At 42.8% G+C, this 25,585-nt stretch overlaps 1 protein-coding gene across 3 annotated transcripts in view; it reads right to left on the bottom strand.

The window, feature by feature from the left end:
* Positions 1–25,585, bottom strand: part of RBKS (ribokinase) — a 46,789-nt gene that overhangs the window by 2,926 nt on the left and 18,278 nt on the right. For 2 of the 3 annotated variants that reach the window (XM_075204399.1, XM_075204400.1), the window contains exons 4-8: positions 23,101–23,164; positions 21,181–21,243; positions 19,068–19,232; positions 13,954–14,045; positions 13,670–13,858 (exon numbers count right to left, since the gene is read on the bottom strand). In XM_075204399.1, the coding sequence (XP_075060500.1) occupies positions 13,670–13,858; positions 13,954–14,045; positions 19,068–19,232; positions 21,181–21,243; positions 23,101–23,164 (573 nt within the window). Of the gene's footprint in view, positions 1–6,911; positions 7,333–13,669; positions 13,859–13,953; positions 14,046–19,067; positions 19,233–21,180; positions 21,244–23,100; positions 23,165–25,585 lie in introns of those variants that run through there. The other variant, XM_075204401.1, reaches the window with a different exon arrangement.

The following is a 25,585-nucleotide window of genomic DNA, read 5'->3' as shown; positions in this document are numbered from 1 at the left end:
TAACACACCAGCACATAACACACTCACACACCAGCACATAACACACTCACACAGACACTATCATTGTGTACAATCACATGTATCAATCAGGGATTAGACAGCTTCATGCTTCACTGAGCGAAAAATCCTCACACGCTTCTGGGCAAAAAAGGGTTTGACCCTCTGGTATAAGTGATACTTCCTTATAAAGACTCAGTAATTATATATCCTGGATGTCCCATCTCCATGGCAGACAGTCAGTGTGAACAGCATTCAGCAGTGAGATACATCACGACTAACAGACGTCCACTGTGGCTTCAGACACCCAGATCTTGTTCTCAGAGTAGGATGTGGAATATTAACATCTGCTGCAAATAATCTGTAAATGAGGGTTAGATACTGTAATGTATCTGACATGTGCCATGATAAGGCTCAGTGTGGGCATCACTCTGCTGAGAACCCTCATCCCTCACTACAGGTTCAGAGTGTTTTAGGAGTGAATCACTGATGAGTCATGGCCGGCTATTAACCCCTACATTCCTATCCCATGACAGGCCCCATGTTTTAATCTCCTCCAGTCTCCACCATACGAAGTCTATTCACCATCTCAAGACGAGATGAAAGAGCCAGAGACACAGTCACATTCTTTCCCAGAGCTCTCCTGCACTTGTGGTTAGAGATGGAACTGATCCACATTTACCATAATGTACGTCACCCTCAGCATTATCTGTGGAGGTTATAGATGGCTGCAGGAGGTGTAATATCAGCGTAGCCCCTCACAGGTGCCGACACACAACAGTCCCTATGACATGTAACATACATCCACTCCTCACAGTAATACATACATGTGCGGCCAGTTCTCCCAAACCACAAGTCTGTTGCACTGGGGTTATAGTGATTTACTCCACATGTGAACCCTGACAAATACCCCCCACCCCCCCCACCTCGGCCGACGACATCAATTCACTCTCTCGATATCTCCACTTATCGGCATTTTATCCGTACTCCCTAGTTCAGAATATCACATGTATATGTGTAGCTGACTCCCTCTCTTACTCACTATTATTATGCCATGTGAGTTACTCTTACTCACACCCCAACTCTTTCCCTCCTGTACTTTCCTTAATCTCCCCATTCATCCAGGTTGTTCATCTTGAGCTTCCAAGTTTGTCCGTCGCTGCAACCCTACAACTAAGGCTGGGTGCACACTGGAGGTTTTTCATCCGATAATCGGGGCATACAATGGTTTGGTCGGATGTCATGTTAGTGTGTATACTTAATAGTGGTAAGTTGTCCCAAAGTGCTGATTGTCGGCTCATTAGGTTGGTCGTACTGTTTAATAATCTCTTTCCAATCATGCAGTGTGTACACACTCACGTTCAGGATCTCCATAGAACTTACAGAGTCATGGGGCCTGATTCATTAAGGATCTTAAATGAAGAGGTATCTTATTTCAGTCTCCTGGACAAAACCATGTTACAATGCAAGGGGGTGCAAATTAGTTTTCTGTTTTGCACATAAGTTAAATACTGACTGTTTTTTCATGTAGCACACAAATACTTGATAGCTTATTTGTACACTGAAATTTAAAGTTGATATTTGTGTGTTACATGAAAAAACAGTCAGTATTTAAGTTATGTGCAAAACAGAAAACTAGTTTGTACCCCTTGCATTGTAACATGGTTTTGTCCAGGAGACTGAAATAAGATACCTCTTCATTTAAGATCCTTAATGAATCAGGCCCATGGTCTTTTCAGCCGATGCCGGCAATGAACATGTCCCGGTGACTAAATGTAGAGAGTGCTGTAGATGGAATAGTTCATTAGTTCGTTCTGAGACTGAATATTTTGTTTCAGAGTCACAGAAGCTAACGAAATTCGTTATGACATGTGGATCGCTATAACAAGGCGGTTAATCAGTCTGACGGAATGAATGAATGACTATTGTGCTTTCATTATCTAAATGACTATAGGACCAGATAAAGAGCACAGATCTGAAGGTAAATCATGTCTAGTGTGTATACATGAATCATTAGACCGATCGGACCTTCAGTCGTAGGTACAATCACTGTAGATAAGAAGTCATTGGAAAATTCTTCAGTGTGTACCCATCCTAAGTATAATAATTGTAGTGACTGAGCCTGTTAGTAGATATACAGCTGGCTGAGAGATACTTTGGCTGCTTACAAGATTTTAGTTTTATTCATTAATAAACTCTATCTGTACTGTAATGTAATGTACTGCATCCGTACTGTATCTGTATTATAATATACCATAATGTAATATATCTGTTATGTACTGTATCCATACTATAATATACCATAATGTACTATATCTGTACTGTAATGTATCTATACTGTAACTGTACTGTATCTGTAATATATTGTCATTTATCTGTACTGTAATGTGGCTATACTGTAATGTACTGTATCTGTACTATAATATACCGTAATGTAGTGTATACTATACATCACCTTTACTCTACACATCAGACCCTGTCTAACTTTCGCTGATCTGTTCCAGGCATCACTACTAACGTAGGTGTCGGGCACTAGACAACTAAAATAAACTGTTCATAAAAGAAATATTTGGCACAACAACGTTTTGCTAAACTATTATTTTGCTTTTACAAACAAAAAATAAAATCTCACAAGATTATTTATGAAGGTAACTACTACTGGTATGTGTTTCAGAGGATTGGGGGGGGGGGGTTATGTGTCAGAGGATTGGGGGGGGGGTTATGTGTACAGATGTAAGATATGATCCAGCAGCTGTGAGATATTATATATATATATATATATATATATATATATATATATATATATATATATACACACATACATATATACATACATACACACACACACACACATACACCCCCCTGGCCGCTGTCTCACTGCTCATTCATACAATGGCTGACAAATGTTACTAATACTTCACAGCATTCAGTCTTACACACTGATATACAAGCCCCAGGTAATGAATCAGGGACACAGGAATAACACACTTATTCTACTTGCAGTGTACATGTTCGTAATATTGCTCATTTTGATATTCTTATGGCTATTTTACGAATTTTGAAGAAAATGCTAATCGCTCTTTTTGGCAGAGCACAGGCAGGTTTTTGCCGTGGCGAGTTGGGGGTGTACGGGGCGGTGAGTGGGAGGACTAATCGCAAGCCACAATCTTTTGACACCGTTTTTGGTGGGGGATGAAAGAGGAACGGAGAAGCCTGGGAAAAACATTTGCAAGTAGCAGTCCACGGCTCTGGTGGAGCCAGTTTACTATAATCTTTTCTGCAGGTAGTCATGTAGCTTTAAGTCCTTTTATTCACAATTCACTAACACAGCCACATTAATTCCCCTGTAAGTAATTTCCTACCTTTTTATCAATTAAGACAAGTGCAATATGTAAATATGTAAACTTTGCTAGGTGGGGCAGGCTAGGACTTATAGGGCCCGATTCATGTTCAGTTCAGACGTCCGTTTGTGTTGTATATCCTGCGTGAATTAGCTTCGAATAAGCCCAGAAACTGACCAATGGCCGCATCTGCACGTAATTCATGTCTGAACGCAAATGACACAATTACGGCTGCCTATGACATAAGAGGCGGAACGAGGAGGGAAGGGACGGACTAACATAGACCAAGTACAGTAAGGGCGTGCAAAGTGTAAGTACTGACTGATAGTGATGACTGACATGGTATAGTCTTTGTATTAAAAATTACAAGTATGCATGTCCGTCGTTTACCTGGGGAAGAGATGGCACCAGGATGCACTATGGGAAGAAGGCAGCTGGTGGAGGCAGTGTGATGCTCTGGGCAATGTTCTTCTGGGAAACCTTGGGTCCTGGCATTCATGTGGATGTTACTCTGACACGTACCACCTACCTAAACGTTGTTGCAGACCAAGTACAGCCCTTCAACGGTATTCCCTGATGGCAGTGGCCTCTTTCAGCAGGATAATGCATCCTGCCACACTGCAGAAACAGGACACCTTCAGAGGTCTTGCGGAGTCCATGCCTCGACGGGTCAGAGCTGTTTTGGTGGCACGAGGAGGATCTCCATAATATTAGGCTGGTGGTTTTAATGTTGTGGCAGATTGGTGTATTATTATAAGTTATTAATTTATTTTAAAGAGAATATTTTTTTTGCATGTGTTCTGATAGGACTTTATATTGTACATATGCATGTGTGTATCCTGCATTGTGTTCTGTCTGTTAATATACGGCAAGTAACATTGGTAACGTTTAGACAGAGCGTACGTATACCCAGATTCAAATGGAAACGTGTCTTGAGATCCGCTTGGATTTTATCATCATCATTAGCTATTATATAGCGCCACTAATTCCGCAGCGCTGTACAGAGAACTCACTCACATCAGTCCCTGCCCCATTGGGGCTTACAGACTAAATTCCCTAACACAGACACACACAGACAGACAGAGAGAGAATAAGGTCAATTTGTTAACAGCCAATTAACCTACCAGTATGTTTTTGGAGTGTGGGAGGAAACCGGAGCACCCGGAGGAAACCCACGCAAACACGGGGAGCACAGACAAACTCCACACAAATAAGGCCATGGCCAGGAATCAAACTCATGACCCCAGTGCTGTGAGGCAGAAGTGCTGACCACTACGGACGCACCTCCACTCCAGTTCCTTGCTTGCTTTAAAAATGCAACTTGTGTCTTTATGTAATTAATGTAAGAAAAATAATATGTTTGAAAATAAATATTTATATAAATGATTATACTGTTATTTTATGATCACATAAAAGTTTTATGCTTTCTAATGCGACTTTGTACTGTACTTACAAGTCTGTATCCTGCAGTATGTTCTGTACTTACACTCAGATTCAAATCACAATTTATCTTGAGATTCGTTTTGATTTGAATATGTTGCAATTGTGCTCTTTATAAATACACAACTTATGTGTAAGTTGCGTTCAGATATGAATCAGGCCCATAAAAGCTGTATATCCACTGACTGCCTAGAATAATGGCACCCCTTTATATTATACGGCCAGTCCTTATACGTAGCTTTATTTTAACCTACAACAATGAACATTTCTCAGATAGAGGCCTGTAACTCCCTTTAATCTTGTATACAATAACGTTTACTTATAATGAGGCCTTTATGTCCTGGGTTCAAAGGACTCACATTTGCTTTTCATCTCCTGATATCAGAACACTGTCTCTGGATTGGTTCACAGTAATAAGGACATTATTTCCCAGGCTGATTATTAGCAGGATGGGGGGGGTCAGGAAGAGGCATCAAGGAACCAGAGATACGCGCTGGAAATTCCTGAACAATTGCATTTCTCCCTCCTCGGTGGATCCCAGTCCCATAGGAGTAAACAGGCCCAACGCTTGTCCAGAACACACAAATCAATCTAGTTCTGGTTTCAATATAATGCTCTAGTACGTTATATACTGCACCTTCCTCCTGCATGGGCTGTGGCAGCCAACGCTTCATGAGAACTCAGCTCATCAAACTAGTGAGAACTAGATAGCGCTGTCGCCGTTAGTGATGTCCCGGGTACCTTTCCAAGTGTCACTGTTGCTATTACTGTCAGCACCTGACTGATATCACTGCACACACAGCAGCAGCAACAGAACATCTATAGATACAACAGGTGTTACATATGTGTTACATTCTAGTGTCTTCATGATGAAGCTCCACACTTTCCAGGTCAGTGTTGTCTATTTTAGCACAATTATCTAATGGACTATACAGGGACCAATTAAAGAGACATTTGCGACTTCCTTTTTGTCTATGAAATAAAAGTTCCCTAATGTATTCTCTATGGCCGTGTAATATACTGTAATATATGATATGTGAGATGAGTTAACAATATAAAATTTTAATTACTTTCCATCAAATTTTGCACTAACCGGAAGCGCCAGGATGATCTCCGGGCTGTATATACGGACAGCAAATATAATTCTAAGATTATGGAAATGATCTATATTGCCCGTACAGGGGAATAACAATTATATATGGAGGATGCAGGTGACAGGAGCCAAGCAAGGACACTGCCGAGAGCTTTCTATGCACGGCCCGGCTAGGTCCAGGACCTAGAAGATTTGCCTTTAATTAAATTGTTGTTTTAAATCTCCCCAACAGTGTTGTTGAAAATCGATGATTTGCCAGAATTGAACTTTGATACCGTTACCCCAGAGAGTGGGAGTGCGAGACGGAGAGAGAGAGGAGGAGTGGGGAATACAGAGGGGAGAAAGAGGATATGGGAAAGTGAGAGAGGGAAAGGAGTGGGAAATAGAGAGAGGACCTGAGAGCAAGAGGGAGAGAGAGAGTGAAGCAGACAGAGAGGGAGAGTGAGAGGGAAAGAGAGAGAGACAGAGGGAAAGAGAGGGAGAGTGAAGGAGAGAGAAGAAAGAGAGAGACTGTAGAGAGAGGATGTGAGAGCGAGAGGGAGAGAGGGAATGAGAGAGTGAAGGAGAGAGAGAATGAAGCAAAGAGAGAGGGAGAGTGAGAGGGAAAGAGAGAGAGACTGAGAGGGAAAGAGAGAGAGAGTGAAGGAGAGAGAAGAGAGAGACAGTAGAGAGAGGATGTGAGAGCGAGAGGGAGAGAGGGAATGAGAGAATGAAGGAGAGAGAATGAAGGACAGAGGGAAAGAGTGAGAGTGAAGGAAAGAGTGAGAGCGTGAAGGAGAGAGGGAATGAGAGAGGGAAAGAAAGAGAAAGTGAAGGAGAGAGGGAATGAGAGAGGGAAAGTGAAGGAAAGAGTGTTAATAAGATTACTAAAATAAACATTTTGTTACAATACTTAGAAAAACAATGATTTACTTACATAGTAAAACACAGCTGCAGCTACAACAGTAACAATGAAGCTTTTAGCCAATCAAGCTAAGAAAGTGGACTAATATTAAAATGTAGGTTTAAACATACATTCATTTGATATGTTATAGATTGTACAGATGTAAGAGAGCTGTTTCTGCAGCAGACGTCACAATGATGAGCTGCCCCAGCTCTGCTTACTGTGTGAGACAGGTAGAAGCCAGCACTGCACTGTTTTACTGAGGGATTAGATGGTGAGACACAACCAGCCTAATAATACCATCTCTGTGTGGGCCACAATGTGGGTTTTACTTGTGTTTAATGAGGCTCTTCCTCAGGACTAGATAGTGTGGTCTGTCCTGCATCCAGTCGGAGGTGGGGATGGAACGGATCTACAGCAATGAAGACGCTGGGTTAGGATGAGGCTGTAATGATTTCTGGGTGGTCCAAGGACAACCACCTTGTACGGCACAGCTGGGAACCAGACGCTGTCTCCTTATTCTCTTTCCTTTACCAACTCCCTGTACCGACCGTGCACCGTTCTCACCGATCCTTTGTCTCAGAGCAGGGAGAAGAACCCATTATATATAACCACTGAGCCGCATCTTTCACCTTCCTGCATCTATCACTCCTTATCTTCTAGAGATGATGTTACTCAGACACCACCGGGGATTCTTCACCCATCTGATACCAAGACCGGCTGCACCATGTGTAACACAAGTAACATCCCCTGGTCAGCCGCACTAGTGTTCAATGATTTAAAGCATGTAAACAGGTTATATGTGGTGCATTCTAGATGGAGCCTGTGGCACTACAACTGCCATCATGACATGGTCACTGAACATCACTGTACTCTCATTTTCCTTTTAAACCATTGGAGTACCACGGTGGCACAGTGGTCAGTATTGCTGACTCACAGCGCTGGGGTCACTGGTTCAAATCTGACCAGCACCCATCTGTGGGGGGATTTCTATAGCTGTCGAAAGACACACTGATAGGTTAATTGGCTGCTGATAAAATTAACTCATGTGTGTTGGAGAATATAGAGTGTAAGCTTCATTGGGACAGGGACTGATGTGAATGATTACATATCCTTTGTGCTGCGCAATATGTTGGCGCTATATAAATAACTGTTAATAATAACAGAAAATATTTCCTTTCCAAGCCCAAAAAAGAAGAACAATTATATTGTCTCGATATCTGTGTTACTGACTGTCTTTCTGCCATTTCATCTTGGAAGTCCTCTCCCAAACTCAATCTTTCAGAAACAGAATTAATAATATTCTCACCCACCAACAGAAGCTTCCTGCCTGACATTTCTATTTCTGTTGACAACATGACTATAACTCCCACCCCACAAGCTCGTTGCCTAGGCTCAGAACTATCCTTTGTTCCCCACATCCAACAATATCTATTTTATATGTTGCATACATCTAAAAAACATTTCCAGAATACGTACACATCTCACACAAGACACTGCAAAAACTCGAATTCTCTCGCATTAACTATTGTAATTCCCTCCTTACTGGTCTTCCCTGAATCAGACTCTCATCCCTACAATCTATTTTGCACCCAGCGCCTAGATTGATTTTCCTTGCAAATTGTTTTTCCTCTGCTGCGTCGCTCTGTCAGTCTCTACATTGGTTGCCTGTTTTTCACCAAATCAAATATAAAATTCTTCTACTAACCTACAAGGCCATCAACAAAATTGCACCGACATACATCTCCTCACTTGTCTCAAAATATCTCCCAACTCGACACCTCCATTCTGCACTAGATCTGCGTCTCTCATCCACCCTTATTACATCCTCCCCTTCTCAGTACAGGACTTTTTTCAGGCTGCACCCACTTTGTGGAATTCCCTCCCTTGCACAGTAAGACTTTCCTCTAGTCTTCAAACGTTCTCTGAAAAGCCACCTCTTCAGACAAGCTTATAATATTCCTCTACCACCATCTTAACCTCCTGATGTTACCCTAATATCACCCTTTACACAGTTCACACAAGACAACAACTCTCTGACCAACATTGCTGTGTGACTGGATCGTACAGCCAATTAAGCATTTTTTTACCTTTGCAATCTGACTGAAACAATATACAATATGTAGCACTTAACTTGTTTATCAAACCATTGTCCCATAGATTGTAAGCTTGTGTGCAGGGCCCTCTTACTTCTCTGTATTACCTAGTATTGTTTTATTACGGTTTGTTCCTAATTTTAAAGCGCTATGGAATCTGCTGGCGCTATATAAATAAATGTTGATGATATTGTAGAATTATATACTGACATGACGGACATATTACGGGGGTAACTCATAATAACTAATTGAAGCACACCTCTGTTACTGTGCACTTGTACTTTATATCAGATAACAACAGGATGTCTCCAGTTTATTAAAAGGAATTTGTGGATGCTGCACTATAGCTGCTGCTAGTAATGTATTTTCAGGATGATCAGTTTTTTTAAATTGATAAACTTACAGTGGAGACTTTCCCCTTTCCTTGATTGATAGACTTATTTGGGTTACTCGGGAAATTATTTATTTGTTGCTCATTGCACGCTGCCATGTTTCCCAGTCTTTGACACAGATCAAATCTGAATACATTGCTCTGTTGGGCTACTCCTAGAACGTCTTTGTTTTGTGTATTTGAGGTGGCTCGATGCTTCCGATACGTTCCTCACACTCCTAAACACTACTTAATTCACAAACTTCATAAATGGATGCAGCGTTAGGAAAATAATTGCATTTCTAAAAGCAGAAGAAAACCCTGGACTAAACCACAGCAACGCCGTATACCACAGCCAGGCTGTTGTCTTCTCTTACCTGCTTACTCACTGAAATTAAAGTCCTCAGACCAGAGCGTGCATGTGGTCTGTGCTCTCCGTATAAAGTACTTAGTACCTTCCTCTTTTAGAGGAATCGTTATGACAGCTGCCTTCTAGAAAGTGAATTTGAACTTATGTGTCAGTATATACTACAATTTTACCAAGTAGATAAATTGGTGCTTGTTGGAGTACAAGTATTTTCATAGTACATTTCCACTCTGCCTTAAAAAAAATAAAAATAAAATAAAAATACCATGGCAACCACAGTCACATGATGTAGTGAGCAGAGAAACTCTGAGCACTGTCTGCACTGAAAAATCATCTCCCTTTTGCCATCATGTGACATGCTGAGAGCTGAGCACCTGTGTGTGTGTAGCTGGCAGCCATACTTGTCTGCCCTTCAGAGAGATTTAGAAAAGGAGATAATGATTTGTAGGAGAGAGTTGCACTCTTAATGTGCTATTTAAAGAAAGAAAAAAACTTCTATGTGGGATTGGGGCTTTAAAATCACAAACTAAAAGAAATGAGTTAATTCAGACTTTGCTATAAAATTAGCACACCTCCTTAGGTCTTAAGGACTCTGGGCTGTTTTAACAAAATCAGACACCAGCAATTGCCTATGTAGAATACTCAACTAGGGGAAGCTGTGTGCCTTCACTAAATCAGCTTACAGCAAGGTATGATGTATACATTTTTTCATTAATGGTAATAAATATATTGATCAAATTGAAACTACCGGTAAATCATTTTGATTCAATAAATCTATTATTAGTTGTTACATTACAAGAGATTACAAAATTCAGTCCCATAAATAACACATTAATTCAGAATGTAAATAACATGAGTGTGAGCGACTGTGTCATTTCTGGACCAAAATTAAAGGCAAAATAAAGTCTGTCTAGTAGGAGTGGGAGAGTCCGGCACGGTCTGCCGTGCCCCGAGGATGCTCTGTTTTATACAAGTAGCAGAGAGGACAAGCCGGTACTAGGGGAGATCACAAGAAGCTAAGAGAAGTCATGTTCTATTTGCCAAATTCCACGACAATAATCTTTATGGGGTGAAGAATCATAACAAACCAATGCAGCGTATTAATAATGGTTTTGTGATTGTGATTTTCCTATAATGAGATTTGTGGAATCACAGTATTTCCAAAACATCATCTGGAAGCTACAAACTACCCTGAACAGTCATGATTTAAAGGGAAGTTGCCAGTTCTCCTACTAGAAGTGTCATCTTTAAGGAAAGGTGAGGAAAGAAGGAATTACTGCCTGGATCGGTGATCTCCATATGACGTGTCCAGCACTGAGAGCTAGAGAAGAGCCGGTCAGAGGTAAATAATTGGGTTAAAGGGTCATTTTAGTGAATACCGGAGAAGTCTGAAACTAGCTGGAGTTAGGGATTACCGAGTTCACATCTTGTGGTGAAGAGATTGAAGGATGATAGTAAACAATCAGGATTTACAATCTCACACTGCAATAACTATCCTTGTGTCTGTTACCATCTGTGCCCATCCATTCCCCTCCAGTGAGACAGACATCAAACAAAGGCTCTTTTATACACATTGCTCAATCTACACTGATTGCATTATGAGGGATCTATAAGCATAGGCTAAACCACAAACCTAGTTCTTGCTGATCCACAGAAAAGTGCGATTAGTCACTGTGCACAGGGCAGTATTTATATCCCCTGAAGCCAGAACTGTTAAACCACAACATTCAAGACAAGAGAAAAGCAGTAAAGTAAATGGTCTGAACATGATTTAATATCAGTTTACAGTTCATCTGTAATGAATTGTTTCACCCCCCTCTGACTGTCTCTCTGCAAGTTCTTCTGTAATAAAGGTTTCATCACATCTAAGCATCTGTCCGTGCTGTGTTTACCATAGACATAGTGTCCGGACATAACATGAAGTATACAGAAGGAGGACTGCTCCGGCCTGTTCACATCTCAGCACACGTCATGGTCTCGGGTACCGGACAACCAGCGTACAGAGGTCTCTGCATGTTCAGATGGGCAGGACTGGTGGTTGTAGGGATCACCCATTCCTGTGATTTCACCGTAAGTAATCTCTTGTAAGTACACACAATGGTTTGTCATGAGCCCATTGTTAATTACGTAGCATTACAGTGATGGGTATAGTACTATCCATTGTTGTGTTAATCAGATAAAACCTCCACCCACTCACTTAACCTAACATGTCCCTACATCGGTCAGATTCTCTCAGTTGATTTTTCTCACTCCAAAAGTTTTTTTAATTTGATTATGGAAGAAAAAATGACATACAGGCTGTGTGAGTGTGCTCACTGCATAGTCAGCCCCTGGGCACATGCCTACTGTGCCAAATCCTCAATTCTGTGTCGTCTACCATAGGTTCATGATAAGTGCCAATGTCCACCTCACATTATCTCTCCCAGGTAATCTATAATACAGAGTACACACCACGTTCTATCTCCCAGGTAATCTATAATGCAGAGTACACACCACGTACTCTCTCCCAGGTAATCTATAATACAGAGTACACACCACGTACTCTCTCCCAGGTAATCTATAATACAGAGTACACACCACCTTCTCTCTCCCAGGTAATCTATAATACAGAGTACACACCACGTTCTCTCTCCCAGGTAATCTATAATACAGAGTACACACCATGTTCTCTCTTCCAGGTAATCTATAATACAGAGTACACACCACGTTCTCTCTCCCAGGTAATCTATAATACAGAGTACACATCACTTTCTCTCTCCCAGATAATCTATAATACAGAGTACACACCACGTTCTCTCTCCCAGGTAATCTATAATACAGAATACACCTCACTATATAAACAAACAATAGTGATAAAGCCACAAAGGACAGACTACAGGCCACACACTGACAGTCCGCACAGTAATAGGCAGTTAATATATTTGGCCTGGAAGTGTATTAAGTACGGCTGTGGTTTCTAATTCCAGTAAAATCAGCTATTTGGAACAGAAGAAACGTCAGTGTGCTGTAATTGTAGCTGGTCTCTTCCAGAGTCAGGGGGTGCTGGTAATTACAGGTTAAGAAGGAACTTCATATATTACTGAATATATTGAGCCACTTGGATAGCGGACACAGGCTCCCCCACGGGGCTGCACAGAAATATAAATGTGGTCTATTAGCTGCCTATCCTGTGTACATTTATGAAAACTGCTGCACAGAAAAACAAGTTGTCAGGTTGTTCATAGCAGATGTTTGATTACATTTAGGGCAGCACGGTGGCTCAGTGGTTACCACTTCTGCCTCACAGCACTGAGGTCATGAGTTCAATTCCCGACCATGGTCTTATCTGTGCGGAGTTTGTATGTTCTCCCCGTGTTTTCGTGGCTTTGTCCGGTTTTCTCCCACACTCCAAAAACATACCAGTAGGTTAATTGGCTGCTATTAAATTGACCTTAGTCTCTCTCTGTCTCTGTATGTGTGTGTGTGTATGTGTGTGTGTTAGGGAATTTAGACTGTAAGCTCCATTGGGGCAAGGACTGATGTGAGTTAGTTTTCTGTACAGCGCGGCAAAATTATTGGCGCTATATAAATAGCTGATCATGATTTTATAAACTGTATTACAAAAATGTGCTTGCTACAAACACCACTGGTGCACGAGTTTTCATGAATGTCCTCAAATGTTGCTTTTAGTGGAGAAGCACAAGACAAATTTAACAATCAATTTACACAAACCAGCGGCACACGGTGAAATTGAATCTCTGTTCTCGCTTTACCTTTCAAACCTTCTGATGTCGCTAGATGATGCAGCACATCCGTAGAGTGCTAGCTCTGTGGCTATTTGATCTCCCCACTTTTAGGTAATCACCAGATACACTCTCTAGTAGAGTATATCTAACCAGTGATTCGTGATTAGTAGGAGGTTGTATTGGGAAACACTCAGCATTTCACCTGGGTGGCTGTTGATAGAATAAAAGCTCTCGCAATATTGTACTTATTGTTATCATACCCAGCTGATACTACTCCTGATAAACTGATAGGATACATTATCCACCCAGTAAAGGTACCAAACTGTAAAGCAATAAACTATATAGCCAAGGTCCTACCGTCGTGTCCACCGCTGTCACTTTATGTGTTGCTATGTGCTTGGGCGTTGGATCCTCCTTGGATATAATCACACATCCTTCTCCTCCTAATGTCACCAGGACCAGATTACACCCTCGTTCTAACAGCACCAAGCCTGCCGCTCCCGCATCACCGGGACCATTCACCGGAATACCTGTGAGAATCTCCGCCTGGAAAACAAGAAAGAGACAGTTCTGATTCTTACTGCACCAGACGTAATCACCTACGTATGAAGAACTGAAGATCAAAGACCCTACAGTCTCACCTCACTCTCATTGCAGCAGAAGATGTCCGAGTGGGTGAAGAACGCAGGTTCTAGGTCAGCAATGGCCGGAGCCGGGTTGAAAATTGTTTTAACTAACATCAAAAGTAAGAAATAAATGTAAACAATCACATGTGTTATATTTAAACCCCTCTCTCCCAAAATAACAACCCCCCTCCCCTCAATGTCCTGATTCTGCCATGGACAGCGCTGGTGTCAGGTATGATGACGCAGCAGTCTAACCAGACAAATGGTCACCGATCTTACACAACATCTTTCCAGGAAAAGGAAACTACTGGATCTCCTCGTTCCAAGTCAAGAACTCCATAAAATGCCCTAAATCCAAAGCATATGTGTTCTTGGAAGCGGACGGCTTTGTGACCTGCAGCAAAATGTACAACTCGCACGAGGGAATCACGCGGACGTGTTGCTTATTGTATAAACAGTTTATCCACCGTTCCATCAGGGTCTTTGGCTGACATGTTATTCCGTCTCTGCCGGGGAATATAACCGCTTCTGTTACACACATATAGAAATGTAATAAGGCTGTGTACAGTGCTACTAGTGTATCGTATCTGTCATGTTGTTGAAGAGCAGTGCCTGACTAACCAATACACTGACTAGACTGCAGCCTAGAAGACAAGAGATTTTGGGAGGGGCGGGGGTACAAAATTTTTGGGGATGCAAAATTGTGACAGGGAGAGGTATAAACTTTGTTTTAAAATACAAGAGAATAGAAAACATGAAAGAAAAACATAATAAGGTTTATCTCTTGACGTGTTTCCATGCTAAAGGTTTAAGGCAATGGGCCATCCTTGGGTGGGTGCTTGAGGATTAGCAAAGTATGGCGACAGGTGCAGGCGTACAGACTGTTCCTTTACATCTTCACCATAAGTAGCGCTCGTTCATGTCTCCGTTCCGATATACAGTTCTGATCTTAATAACAACAAAGTGAGTGACAAAGATTGCTGTGACCCTTTTAAAAATCCAAGTGGAGCTTGAGGGGGGGTTTGCCTACTGCACATTAGCCTAGCGTGGAAGGCAAGGTAGCGGTACCAGCACCCATGGGATTAGTATTGTTTTGTTCTATGTTCATTGGGGAAGTTTCTGGAATCCGTCCCCCACTGGCAGCCATACAGACTATATACATTACAGAGCAGCGCTGTTTTCTCTAATCCTATTTGATTTATCTACCAGCATATTAGCCTAGGCCTGAGCTCTTACACAGGCCCTGTTGAATAAAGCTAAAATTTCTCAAAAAGTGCAAAAAATACATTTTGAAAAGTATCTTTAAATGTTACAAAAAAAAGATACAAATTACGATGCAGGTCTGTGTTACAGTTCCTGAAATGTTCTAGCTTGTAAGTTGCACAGGTTTATACTTTGCTTTTCCATTTCATTATCATTATTAACTTGTCCTAAAACGCAAAGTTTATACAACTCCCCTAATCCCCAACTAGCAGACCCGTGGGTGTTCAATAACATGGACCCCCATAGTTTGAGGAACATAAGCATTGACAACCAGAAGGGAAAGGTCCCAACAGCAGTGTATTGCAGAGTTTCTAACACAGGCGTTGATTGGTTAAAGCTGTGGTGCTGTCCAATCAGAGCCTGGGTTAGAAAGCCATACAGCGGTGTTTGAATTTAAATTGTTCCTGTTTGTTCAGGCTAGGTACACACTGAAGAATTTTCTGACCATTGTCTTATCTCAAACGATTATACCTACGACTGAAGGTCCGATCAGTCTGACGATTCATCCATACACACTGACACGATTTACCTTCAGATCTGTGCTCTTCACCTGGTCCTCTACACCCCATCTAATCCTAATCTCCCCTGTAGCCTTACCTGAGGGTGAGTGGAGGAGAATGGAGAACAGGGTAAAGGACGGCGGGGAGCAGAACGGAGATCAAGGCGGAGGACGGCGGGGAGCAGAACGGAGAACAAGGTGGAGGACGGCGCGGAGGAGGACGGCGGGGAGGAGATTGGAGAACAGGGTGGAGGATGGCGGGGAGGAGAATGGAGAACAAGGGGGAGGATGGTGGGAGGAGATTGGAGAACAGGGTGGAGAATGGCGGGAAGGAGAATGGAGAACAGGGTGGAGGATGGCGGGGAGGAGAATGGAGAACAGGGTGGAGGATGGCGGGGAGGAGAATGGAGAACAGGGTGGAGGATGGCGGGGAGGAGAATGGAGAACAGGGTGTAGGAGGGCGGGGAGGAGAATGGAGAACAAGGTGGAGGATGGCGGGGAGGAGATTGGAGAACAGGGTGGAGGATGGTGGGGAGGAGAATGGAGAACAGGGTGGAGGATGGCGGGGAGGAGAATGGAGAACAGGGTGGAGGATGGCGGGGAGGAGGACGGCGGGGAGGAGAATGGAGAACAAGGTGGAGGATGGCGGGGAGGAGATTGGACAACAGGGTGCAGGATGGTGTGGAGGACAATGTGTAACAAAATGTGTGTTAACGTTTTCATCAAAAGATCAAAGTTTAAATGTCTAAAACACGCAGGGAAAGATCAGCAATAGCAGCATTTTATGTTCTTAACTCTGAGCAGCTGCTGAGATGCCTCTTGCAGTGTAACTGGGGGCAGTCTTGAGCTACATATGAATTTATTGCTTTCTGAAACAGCAATATATGAATGTCTAATAATCAGAGGAAAAATGGGAAATGTAATGAAAAAAACCTTATCTGAATAAGTCATACCAGCTCTGTGGCCTGTGGTTCCCTGACAATTTGGCTGAATCCAGGCATACAGCTGCCACTAATCAGGCCCTATGAACTAGACTTGTTTTCTATAAACAAACTCTTGACTTTTTTAATAAACTGCAAATGCATTTTCCTGGCACCATCTGAAGTCAGGCAGCAGATGAAAACACAACGTGTATTTCCTGAGACTTGTGAGTAGACCGGCAGATGTTGTGTATTTACATTAATAAGTGCCCCAAAATGGAGCTGCTTCGACCACACGTGGCTGTGTCACCTGGCTCATCCACTGATCAAGGTTCTACCTGGGAAGTCACCTGACCAAGAGATCACGTTGGGGACATCATTTATTGTTAGAAGGAAGCAGAGGGGGATTTAAAAAGCAAGGACAGACTCAGGGGGGTGCACCTACTATACTGCAGTATGGTTTGCACCCTTTATTTATTCCTGGATTTATTGGGTACCCTTGTCGTACCAGAGTGTACCCAGCATTGTGGCAAACAACCCACTGTAGTACGGCACTGTGTTCTCTGCAGAATCAGCCACTTACCATTTTATGTAGAGCTGTACTGAGCATTAGACCAGCACCTGCCTCCATAATAATGGCAGAGAGACCACCCAACAAGATATTAAAAAAACAAATACAATAATGAAAAGATGTGCAAGAGAATGAAACATATACTGAGACAGAGGATGATGTATATAAATGTGGTGACTGACTAAGGGCCTGATTCATTAAGGAAAGTAAAGCAAAAAAAAAAGAAGTAACTTTGTACCTTAACAAAACCATGTTGCATTGGAGAGGGAGGTAAATTTAAAACGTATGGACAGATTTATAGTTGGGGTAGGACATGTCCAAGATCCGTGATGGCTAACCTATGACACGCGTGTCACTGGTGACACGCGGAGGCATTTTGACTGACACGCCAGGCGATTCAGTCAAACTGCCTGTTTTAAAAACATACCAAATATTTTTTCTGTACAGCAGCCGCGGAGGCTTCTTTGACAGCGCCGCGGCTGCTGTACATCTCCCCGTCGGCGAAATGGAGCTGCTGCGCACGCGCGGTCGCAGCAGCTCCTCCCTTGTGTATATCTCCCGGCATTACTTCAATGGCGCGCTTCCCTGGAGCACGGTAGGGCTTGTAAAGGCTATTTATAATATTTAATAGTAAAATAGCCTCAGATACACCAGCAATGTTTTTTTTATCCTATAATACAATATTTATATATAATCAGACAGCTCTGCATACCCTGCAGGCTCACCAGAAATGGAGTCTTTTGTCTATTAATAAAAACACTACATAACATTGCCGGTGGCCAGTATCTGGTTTCCCCCTGTAGCCCAATGATAAATTTTATGTAGTGTTGTTTTATATTTATATTTTTATTAAATTATATATATATATATTTTTATTTATTTTTTAAGTGACACTCGACCCGAGGAAGGCTACACTTTTTTCTGATTTTTGACACACCAAGCCGAAAAGGTTAGCCATCACTGTCCTAGATCAACTTTAAATTTCAATGTAAAAACAAAGCTATCAAGTATTTGTGTCCTACATGAACAAACAGCCAGTATTTAGCTTAAGTGCAAAATAATAAACTAATTTGCACCCCTTGTATTGTAACGTGGTTTGTCTAGCAGACAATTTACTCCCTTGTTTGCATTATTTTTCTTAATGAATGAGGCCCCAATTGTTAGATCAAAATGTAATTTTAATAGTTTAGTCAGGATGGTTCTGGTAATTACGTTAGATGCTACAATCTAGTAGAAGCCGATGTCACCGATACAGAGATTTAGCTGATGACTCACAAAGTGTAGGATTGGGGCGGCAGCATGGTTGCAGTTCTGTGATGTAATTAAGCTATATTTGGCCGTCTGGGCCCAGGGGTACATACGATTAGGGGGCATCGGTAGGAGTACACAATTTAGCATGTTCTGATGGGAGGAGCGGTGCGGGACAGGTGGATAATGCACCCACATGCAAAAACAAGATGTACTTGTGTGGGATAAGATTTAGATGCACTTTGGGGGAGTTCCCTGCCTAGTGGGGGCTGCAGAAAGAACAGAACGCACTAATAAAAGTGGATGAGCTTTGTTTCATCCTCAATTAGAAATTGGTCTCTCGCCCCAAATCTGTGCTGTTAACATTTAAACGCTCGGATTGCCTACTTGTTGGCCTATCACTTCCCACTTCAAACAGGAGTTGGCAGAGCTGAAATATTCTGTGTTATCATTGCTCTGATTGGTTGCTGGTTGTTCTCGACCCACCCATATTATCTACAGCTGGTCTGTGTGTTTCCTTTTAAAAAACGATTACTATAGGCACGAAGACCCTGGCCAAACAACCCCAAAAAGCAGTATGGATTTTATTTGAATAAAGCGGCAGCATTGTGAGGTCTTTATGTCTTACCCCCGCTGTTGTGAGCTATTTTCAAGGCCTCCAGGGACACCTGCGGGCTTATCTCCAGCTGACACACCATGACCCGGGCTCCAGAAATGGCCGCAGACGCTTTCGCTAGATCTCCTGAATCCAGCAGTAAGTTGGCCCCAGCTACGATCACAATGGCGTTCTGACCTGTGAAAAACAAGGTTTAATTAGGGTCATCTGTGAACAGGACCAATGCTGATTCCTCCTATCACTGCCGTAGGCCCATTGGTTTCTGTTTGATGGAGGTTGTTGGAGAAACAACCTGTCAATTGTTTATCATGTTCGTCGACTTTTGATTTGTCTATTATTAATTTATTTTATGTGACAATATAAACTCATGTAACACTACAAGCTCACGGTAATCCTACGTGTATGATCTGGAGGTACGCATGTTGAGAACATAAATGAGCAGTGTTGCAGCCAGGAAGGTAGGGATTCCTATGGCCCTGGCTGGGTGGTATGACAAGGTTTATGAGGGGATGACACATACGATCTATAGTAATGATATCCATTCATTGCTGATGGGCTAACATGGAACAGGCTCTTAGAAAACTCTGTACAAATGAATAATAAACATTGATTTAGGTTGAAATAACAAATGGAAAATAAGTTCTATAACAACTATTGTATACGTCTCTGTGCAGTGTCTATACTACATGTAATGCTGCAGTGATGAGATAGAGGCCTGTAATATATACATCTGCAGGGATATATCAGAGGATTCATCGTAACTCATTTATGTTTAAGTTTTACTCTGAAGAAACATATTACATAGGTTCTAAACTGTCAGCTTTATGCTCAAGATGTTTATTTTAAAAAAGTGCAAATAAAAATATAATAAAAAAAACCACAAGGTAATCACAAGTTCATTGCCCTATATGTACTATATATTAGTGTACCATGCATGGAGTCAGAGAGACAGGTAAAAGCTAATTGCCGATTGGTTGCTGTGACTGACAGCAAATACTACAAATAAATGCATTTATCTTTTAGTAAACAAATTTGTGTGTCTGAGAAACATTCAACTTTCAATTTACTTTGGTAACCTGACTCTACTTGGATGTGGTGGAACTACAAATCCCAGAAAGCTTCACCAACTAAGTAAAAAATTAAATATAAACAAAAATAGTGCACATCTGTGCTTGTAAAATCTAACTCAAAATAAATAACTAAGTATTATATTACCGAAAATATATATAACACGATGTGATTTAAAATCACACATAGAAGATACAACTGAGTAAATAGTCTCTTTGGAGTGACGTATTATTTCCTAGTGTTGTGTAAGCACTATTGTGACTTTATACATTAAGTTTAATCACAGATGACACATTCTGATCTGACTTAGAGATTACACTGTGATGGTTTTTATTTTGTTTTATAACATGTTTAAATCGGAGATATAAATAAAAAAGATATTACGTAAACACGAGGAAATAATATGTCACTGCAAAGAGACTATTCACTGGGTTGTATCTTCTATGTGTGATTCTATATCACATTGTGTTACATATTTATGGTAATATAATACTATGTTATTTATATTGAATAAGATATCACACGCGCAGATTTGCACTATTTTTGTTCATACATAAGTTTTCAATTCATGTTTTTGGGTGACATTGTAGAGAGCAGTTTTTCCCAACGCTATTCCTCAGAGACCCCGAACATTCCATGTTTTCCATATGTCCTTCCTGGAGCTCAGGTGTATTCATTACTGACTGATACATTGTAACAGATCCACAGGTGGAATAATTATATCAATGGTCACCTGGAAACTGCACTGTTAGGGGTACTTGAGGACTAGGGTTGGGAAACACGGGTATAGAGTAAACTGCTGCATGTGGCAGGTGAATCTGTAGACTGTACACTGTTGTATAAAAGTCTGAACTGTTTAACAAAAATATAAATGTGTATCAGCCAATCCACTAAGGCACGAGGCGCTGGGGTCATTAGTTCCTAGTGACCGTAGAAGCTGCAATCTCATGAATATTGATTCAGTTGCTCCACTCTGCAGAAGTGAGGGGTGCGCTGTAATCGGGCATGCTGGTGGTTGTAGTTCTATATGGGACTATGTAGTAGGTTAATCAGTCACCTTCTGCATTCACAATGATGGAGGCAGCTCCTGTAGCCGCTGCTGCAGTCTGAACCGCAAAGTCTGCAATAGAAAACAGAAAGAGAGATTGTACATTTCTTCTACTGTACTATAACGTGGAGCTGGACGTACAGTATAAAATAATCACAGTAATATTATAACGTGTCTGATGCTGCTCCAGAAATGCTGCACAAACCACATCAAGTAAGGAAAACAGAGCCAAGTGAAAATGAAAATATGTTACTCATATTTCTTCGAAAACAGATGTGCTGAGGAGTAGTGTACAGCAGAGGGATACAGAGGTAGTGAGGAGTAGTGTACAGCAGAGGGATACAGAGGTAGTGAGGAGTACTGTACAGCAGAGGGATACAGAGGTACTGAGGAGTACTGTACAGCAGAGGGATACAGAGGTGCTGAGGAGTACTGTACAGCAGAGGGATACAGAGGTGCTGAGGAGTACTGTACAGCAGAGGGATACAGAGGTGCTGAGGAGTACTGTACAGCAGAGGGATACAGAGGTGCTGAGGAGTACTGTACAGCAGAGGGATACAGAGGTGCTGAGGAGTACTGTACAGCAGAGGGATACAGAGGTGCTGAGGAGTACTGCACAGCAGAGGGATAAATACAGAGGTGCTGAGGAGTACTGTACAGCAGAGGGATAAATACAGAGGTGCTGAGGAGTACTGTAAAGCAGAGGGATAAATACAGAGGTGCCGAGGAGTACTGTATAGCAGAGGGATAAATACAGAGGTGCTGAGGAGTACTGCACAACAGAGAGATAAATACAGAGGTGCTGAGGAGTACTGTACAGCAGAGAGATAAATACAGAGGTGCTGAGGAGTACTGTACAGCAGAGGGATACAGAGGTGCTGAGGAGTACTGTACAGCAGAGGGATAAATACAGAGGTGCTGAGGAGTACTGCACAGCAGAGAGATAAATACAGAGGTGCTGAGGAGTACTGTACAGCAGAGGGATACAGAGGTGCTGAGGAGTACTGTACAGCAGAGGGATAAATACAGAGGTGCTGAGGAGTACTGTACAGCAGAGGGATAAATACAGAGGTGCTGAGGAGTACTGCACAGCAGAGAGATAAATACAGAGGTGCTGAGGAGTACTGTACAGCAGAGGGATAAATACAGAGGACCTGAGGAGTACTGCACAGCAGAGGGATAAATACAGAGGTGCTGAGGAGTAGGAAGACCACAGTCTCTATAAATTCAACTGAGGGGTAAATGTATCAAGCTGAGAGTTTCCGGTGGGCTTGAAAAGTGGAGATGTTGCCTATAGCAACCAATCAGATTCTAGCTGTCATTAAGTCAGTACAATCTACAGAATGATAGCTAGAATCTGATTGGCTGCTAATGGCAACATCTCCACTTTTCAAACCCACCGTAAACTTGCAGCTTGATACATTTACTTAGTCTTAGTATTTCTTGTGTATCCTTTCTGGATTGCAAAACGAATGCATGGAGCAGCCTCAGGCCCTCTGGCGAGGGGCTCGGGTACGGGTGCCTGCTGGGGATTAGGGTCTTTCCATAACCTGTAGACTACAGAACCCGCTTTCTGAGCGAGATCCCAAGATATAACGCCATACTTCCTAATTGTCCAGAAGGTGGAGGTTATATTAGGGAATTGTCCTGATGTCCGGTGCAGACAGGACTTTGTCAGGTGTGTTCCTTCGCTCTCCATATTATGCACCATAAAGTAAGTGAAGAAATGCTGACAGCAGGAAACACGTATTAATTAGAAGAGGTTGAGGCTGCTGGATTTTGGGACTCTGCTCCCCTATAATCACGTTCCTTATTCCCAGGCATCACACAGTTGTTTGATCTCCCATCACATGTAGGCACAGTATGAATCACGCTATTTGTCTCTATACAAATTAAGTTCCGTTGTGCAAAACACAAAACTTTTGTTACCTGTGCAAACATTATTCTTCTTGAAGTTTTCAATGTAATTGTTCCCAAAGGAATCATCACCGACCTGTATGAAGACAAAGCAACGTGACATCTAGATCTGCCTACTGATAGCTGGTGAGAGACACATGAGGAACATCCATGTTGACAATCTAATAGTAACTGCTGGATTAGATACTATTAGATCCATCTGACCTAGGATATGTTAGGAGTAAAACTAAGAAAGACTATTTAAGAACACCCCAGTATGTCCTCACAACATAATATCTGCTGGGGTAGATATTGTTACAATATTATTACATCAATAGTAAAACACATTAATAACTAGAAACAATTAGACGCAAAAGTAATTTGGGCTTAAACACGTTACAAAAGACAATGCTGTCAGTGAAAAGATCAGCAATACGGTGAAGGAATCGCCTCTTCTCCCCGTTATATACTGTTCTGTGGATTCTGTTATCTATAAGAATAGGAATTAAGCTGCCTACACAAGCAGAGGTATCCGAAGCAATGCCGGGCAACGTGTGTGGTCTCAAAACAGGTCTGGTCATACTCTAATCACAATAGGATCATTCATGTGTTAGATGAAAGCTACTGGACTGTGTGAGGCCACCTTCCCGCAGTAACAGGCTTCAGTGAAGCCAGAACAGATCTGGGCACCAATTGGTTGGATCTGGTTCCAACTGCTCATTGTAGGTCAACGTGTACAGTGATTCTATCACTTATGTTTGGCCAGAAGCTCGAACTCTATGTCTAGATACAGATAAAATATGGTCATTTGGCGCAATAGGCAGCGATTGAATCACTTACTGTTTATACTGGGCCTTTAAAAGCGATTGGAAAATGACCACTAGACACGATCAGCAGCCGTTTCATGAATACACCCTAAATACTTGTTATAAGATTTACCTTCAGATCTGTGCTCTTCTTCGGTCATAACCATCGGCTGTAAAGATCCTAATTCTGCGCACTACATAGAGATGTATGGACACTGCTGGTCCTGAGTGCGTACACACTGCAGAATCGGAACGACATCGTTCCATCGTTTAGTTCATTTTTAGTCCATTTATAAAATCAAATGAAACGACGCAATGAGCTTTGGAACAATAATCGTTCACTGTTGCAGAGTACCACTAATGCGATATCGGGCCGAATGGTCATTAATTGTGTGATTGGCCCAATAATCAGCTGAAAACCCTGTAGTTTGTACCCAGCCTTAGTTATCAAGTAACAAATTATATTCTGAGCAAAAAGAACTTTTCTAAGCTCAGCACAGGTGCAGTTCATACCAGGATAATGTAGTTATTCTAAGATTCAGTTTAGATCGGCGGTTCCCAAAGTGTGCGCCGCGGCGCTGTCACTGGGGTGCCGCGGGCCAGACATAGAAAAAAAAAAAAAAAGAACACATAAACTTACCAATCCACCAGGCGCCGGAACCCAGCAGCCTCCTCTCCCCGCAGCAGCTGTCACTGAATATCGACGTCAGTAACAAGCGGGGAGAGGAGGCTGCTGGGTCCCGGTACGTTTATGTGTTCTTTTTTTTTCTTTCTATGTCTGGCCCGTGACAGCGGGGCAGAGTGAGAGTGACAGGGATCGTGGCAGCGGAGGGTGACAGCGGGGCAGAGTGAGAGTGACAGCAGGGGCAGAGTGAGAGTGACAGCAGGGGCAGAGTGAGAGTGACAGCAGGGGCAGAGTGAGAGTGACAGCAGGGGCAGAGTGAGTGACAGCAGGGGCAGAGTGAGAGTGACAGCAGGGGCAGAGTGAGAGTGACAGCGGGGCAGAGTGAGTGACAGCAGGGGCAGAGTGAGAGTGACAGCAGGGGCAGAGTGAGAGTGACAGCAGGGGCAGAGTGAGAGTGACAGCAGGGGCAGAGTGAGTGACAGCAGGGGCAGAGTGAGAGTGACAGCGGGGCAGAGTGAGTGACAGCAGGGGCAGAGTGAGTGTGACAGCAGGGGCAGAGTGAGTGTGACAGCAGGGGCAGAGTGAGTGTGACAGCAGGGGCAGAGTGAGTGTGACAGCAGGGGCAGAGTGAGAGTGACAGCAGGGGCAGAGTGAGAGTGACAGCAGGGGCAGAGTGAGAGTGACAGCAGGGGCAGAGTGAGTGAGTGACAGCAGGGGCAGAGTGAGTGAGTGACAGCAGGGGCAGAGTGAGTGACAGCAGGGGCAGAGTGAGTGACAGCAGGGGCAGAGTGAGAGTGACAGCGGGGCAGAGTGAGTGACAGCAGGGGCAGAGTGAGTGTGACAGCAGGGGCAGAGTGAGTGACAGCAGGGGCAGAGTGAGAGTGACAGCAGGGGCAGAGTGAGAGTGACAGCAGGGGCAGAGTGAGAGTGACAGCAGGGGCAGAGTGAGTGACAGCAGGGGCAGAGTGAGTGACAGCAGGGGCAGGGTGAGAGTGACAGCAGGGGCAGAGTGAGTGTGACAGCAGGGGCAGAGTGAGTGTGACAGCAGGGGCAGAGTGAGTGTGACAGCAGGGGCAGAGTGAGTGTG

The sequence above is a fragment of the Mixophyes fleayi genome, chromosome 3 (genome assembly GCF_038048845.1).
Source record: "Mixophyes fleayi isolate aMixFle1 chromosome 3, aMixFle1.hap1, whole genome shotgun sequence".
NCBI classification, from domain to species: Eukaryota; Metazoa; Chordata; class Amphibia; order Anura; family Limnodynastidae; genus Mixophyes; species Mixophyes fleayi.
Note: the sequence above shows the minus strand (reverse complement) of the source record. Positions and strands in the feature narration are given on the sequence as shown.